The sequence below is a fragment of the Limulus polyphemus genome, unplaced genomic scaffold (genome assembly GCF_000517525.1).
Source record: "Limulus polyphemus unplaced genomic scaffold, Limulus_polyphemus-2.1.2 Scaffold699, whole genome shotgun sequence".
NCBI lineage: Eukaryota > Metazoa > Arthropoda > Merostomata > Xiphosura > Limulidae > Limulus > Limulus polyphemus.
The window spans coordinates 200,176-203,711 of record NW_013666309.1 but is presented as its reverse complement, the minus strand read 5'-3'; the positions used below and the strand labels follow the sequence as shown (position 1 = coordinate 203,711).

At 36.3% G+C, this 3,536-nt stretch overlaps 1 protein-coding gene across 1 annotated transcript in view; it reads right to left on the bottom strand.

The window, feature by feature from the left end:
* The window catches only part of LOC106460054 (B-cell lymphoma/leukemia 11A-like), a 57,476-nt gene extending 54,613 nt beyond the window's left edge, over nucleotides 1-2,863 (bottom strand). The window contains exon 1 of the mRNA XM_022386672.1: nucleotides 2,578-2,863. Coding sequence (XP_022242380.1) covers nucleotides 2,578-2,632 — 55 coding nt within the window. The 5' untranslated portion in view covers nucleotides 2,633-2,863. The remainder of the gene's footprint in view (nucleotides 1-2,577) is intronic.
* Between the last annotated feature and the right edge of the window lie 673 nt (nucleotides 2,864-3,536).

Here is a 3,536-nt window from a genome sequence, read left to right as displayed (position 1 = left end):
CCTTCCCTCTAGTCTTACACTACTAAATTAGGGACGGCTAGCGCAGATAGCCCTCGTGTAGCTTTGCGCGAAATTTCCATCAATCAAACAAAAAAGCTCTCCAATTTCTTAAAATCATACATTTTATCCTACTTCGTATCGGATCAGTAAGTCGCAATGACTGGCAAACTAGCAGGACCTCCCCCGCGGCCCCCCAAATATATATATATATATATATAAAGCACAATTGTCTGTCCGTCTGTCTGTCTGGTATCTCATTGGTTTAAGGAATTGGCTGAATCCATTTCGATGAAATTTGGTACAAAAGCCTAGATGGACTCTTCAAAGATCGAATTTAAATGGATAGGCTATCGGATGAACGGTACGAGTTTGGTAGTCATTTCAATTGTCGAAAATGAGTGCTCAACTCAGCGAGGAGGTCGGTATTTGTAGAAAATAATAAAGAAGAGAAAGAAACAAAATAGTTCAAGGATTGTAATGTTTTATCATATATATGTATATTATATATCGTATATGATAGATAGGTTGATATATGTGAACGTACAAAGAAAGTACTTGATGGTGAAACGACTTGAGCCGATAAAGGCTTTTTAGTGAAAATGATTATATCTGCTTAATTCTTCTCCCATTTCCAGTTTTTCAGTATTTTCAGTTTTATCATGATGTAGGCTTTGCTTTTTGTGTGAAGGTATTGCTTTTGATACAAGTTAGAAACCTGTGTTCGCATGTATATTAGTAGGACCATTAATTAAGTAGAGATCATGACACCAGGAGCAACTAGAACTTAAAGTTATTCTGCACATTTTTAAAGTTGTAGAAATCAATATAACTCTGTTAAATCATGCAGCAAGAACAATGCAAATGAAAAATCACATGTCTCTATAAACGTCACATTACACAATTAGCCATATTTATAATACTCTATTTATCATGTATTTACGTTAAACATAAACTTAGAGAAACCACTCCTATTAATGAATGGCAATCCCTAATGGGCTGTGCAAGAGATAGTTGAGTTGTTTTATGTTTTTCCCTGTTACAACACTAATATGTGAAAATTGATTAAAAAATTGGGTGAAATCAAGTCAAATACATAGGAAATCTCAGCGGTTAGTACTGACGGCATTTTCTGTGATTCAAGATAAGAGGCATATCTTTATCAAGACTGTGTAATCAACAAAGTCATGGTCCCACAAGCAATTAGTTGCATAAATAGTTTAGGAAAATATGTTTCAAAATCAGTTCGGTTCTCCATCGAACATTCAAGCTTTTATAACATTCTTTTTTTTTTTTCATTTCACAATGAATTGACGCATAAACACGTTTTTTCTCTCGTTAGCAACATCATTTTTGCTTATTAATAAATTAATGATAATTGTCTTATGAAATAATCATAATTCTGTTTGGGCGTCAAACTTGGTGACACTGTTTCTTATGAATTTGAATGAAAAAACACAGCAGCATTTAGAGCTATATATTTTTCATAATGGCCATAATATTTTACGCTAGTACCTACATATAGGCCCGGCATGGCTAGGTGGTTAGGGTGCTCGATTCTCAATCTGCGAGTCGCGGGTTTGAATCCCCGTCCCACCAAACATGCTCGTTCTTTCAGCTGTTGGGGCGTGATAATGTGACGGTCAATCTCACTATTCGTTAGTAAAAGAGTAGCCCAAGAGTTGACGGTGGGTGGTGATGACTAGCTGCTTTCCCTCTAGTCTTATACTGCTAGCGCAGATAGCCCTCTTTTAGCTTTGCACGAAATTCTAAACAAACAAACCTACATATAGGCCCCAGTGGACTTATAACGCTAGAAACCGGGTTTTTATACCCAAGGTGGGCACAGTACAGATAGCTCGTTCTGTAGCTTTGTGTTTAACTATAAACAAACAAACACAACCAGATACAGGCATAAAAACGTCTTTATTATTAACCTTTAGCAACTTCCTTTCACAATCCAACCACAACATTTCTTGTTACATAGTGGTACCGCGTCCACGTGGAACAGGAAGTGCATGAATTGTACAAATATTTTAGTAGAGTTTACATTTGTTGTTCATTGACTTTACCCCTCACTGAGTCATATAAAACATCAAGTGGTTCAATAGACTTGCTTGAGAATTCTGGTACAACTATATAATATTGAATGAAGGTAGCTTCAGCTTTCTTGTCTATTTTCGGCCTGGCGGACTGTCAGCGCTACAGTTCAAAGTCCATATGAGGCAAGTAGTACTGTCTCATACCCAGTGACACTAGCAGAGTGCTTAAACCAGCCGGTGAGTTATGAAAATAATCATTCTGAACAGATTTGCAACCCACTTACTATACACATAGTTGCTGTTTAAAAAAAAAAAGAAAGTGGGTCCTTCATGCTGCCACCCGATTACATATCAGAAGTGAGGGCGTTAGGTCTACTGTAAAACACTAATATTTAATAACAAGGCCCTGCCCTGCAAGAATATTATTTAACTTCTACTTTATAGTCATAATGCAGGCTAACTACTCTGGCAGAGGCTCTCTATCGTTAAACGCTGAACCTTCTACAAACATTATTATCAAAATAAGGCACCTACTTACCATTGACTGCTTGTCTAATGTGGGTCTGAGGTTCTAAATTCCTCTGTGACATCATCTGATTAAGTTTGATATCAAACTTGGTAATTTTTTCATGGACACCCAAAGGGCAAGACAAATTACGTACAAGACTTCATATTGGGTATTCTAATTTCCGAATTATTCAAATGCCACTTATGCTACTCCATATAACCTCAGCTGCAAGTTAAGTACATAGATGTGAGTACAGTGTACCTACAATGAAAGCGGCTCGCCAGACAGAGCCAAGTCGACTTACACGCAGCTGAACCTCTGAGGTACGGTACGTGTAGTGACCATAGGTATTTTACCATACTAAGCTCTTGGACTGGAGTGTGCGCGGTTCGCATGCTTAAAAAAAAAAGACAATAAAAGAAGTTCAGTTTCTTACCACAGTTTTCTGAACAAGTACAAGGTAGTGGGGAAAAGTTGACTAACATCATAATATTCGCTCTCAAAACTTACCAAAAAAAGCAGTGTATTTCAATATTAGTGACAGTATGAAAATGTTAATATGACGTTAGATAATACTTTTTTCAATGATGATATAGTCAGAATATACCATATATATATATATATGTTATATTGGTCTGTAATCATTGTACGCTTTTTCGACTGACACAGTTGTCACAACTAGTGGACAACTGGTATAATGTAAACCTATAAATTAAAAGTCAAATTCCGATATGCAATTCACAATGACCAGCTTGTTAATCTTACTTTTTTTTTCAAACCACGCATAGGTCATGAATAAAGTATTATTTTACATATTCCAATGTGTAAAGCTGAGTTTTCAATACATGAACAACGCTGGAGCTATTTTACATAGATTGTTCAACTTTGCTCTCAATACCTCAGGGTGAGCTATTAATGATTTAAGGGGTCCTTTAATTACTGGGAGTAAGGTGCCTACATAGAAAGGAATTGGGATTAATATTATTGTT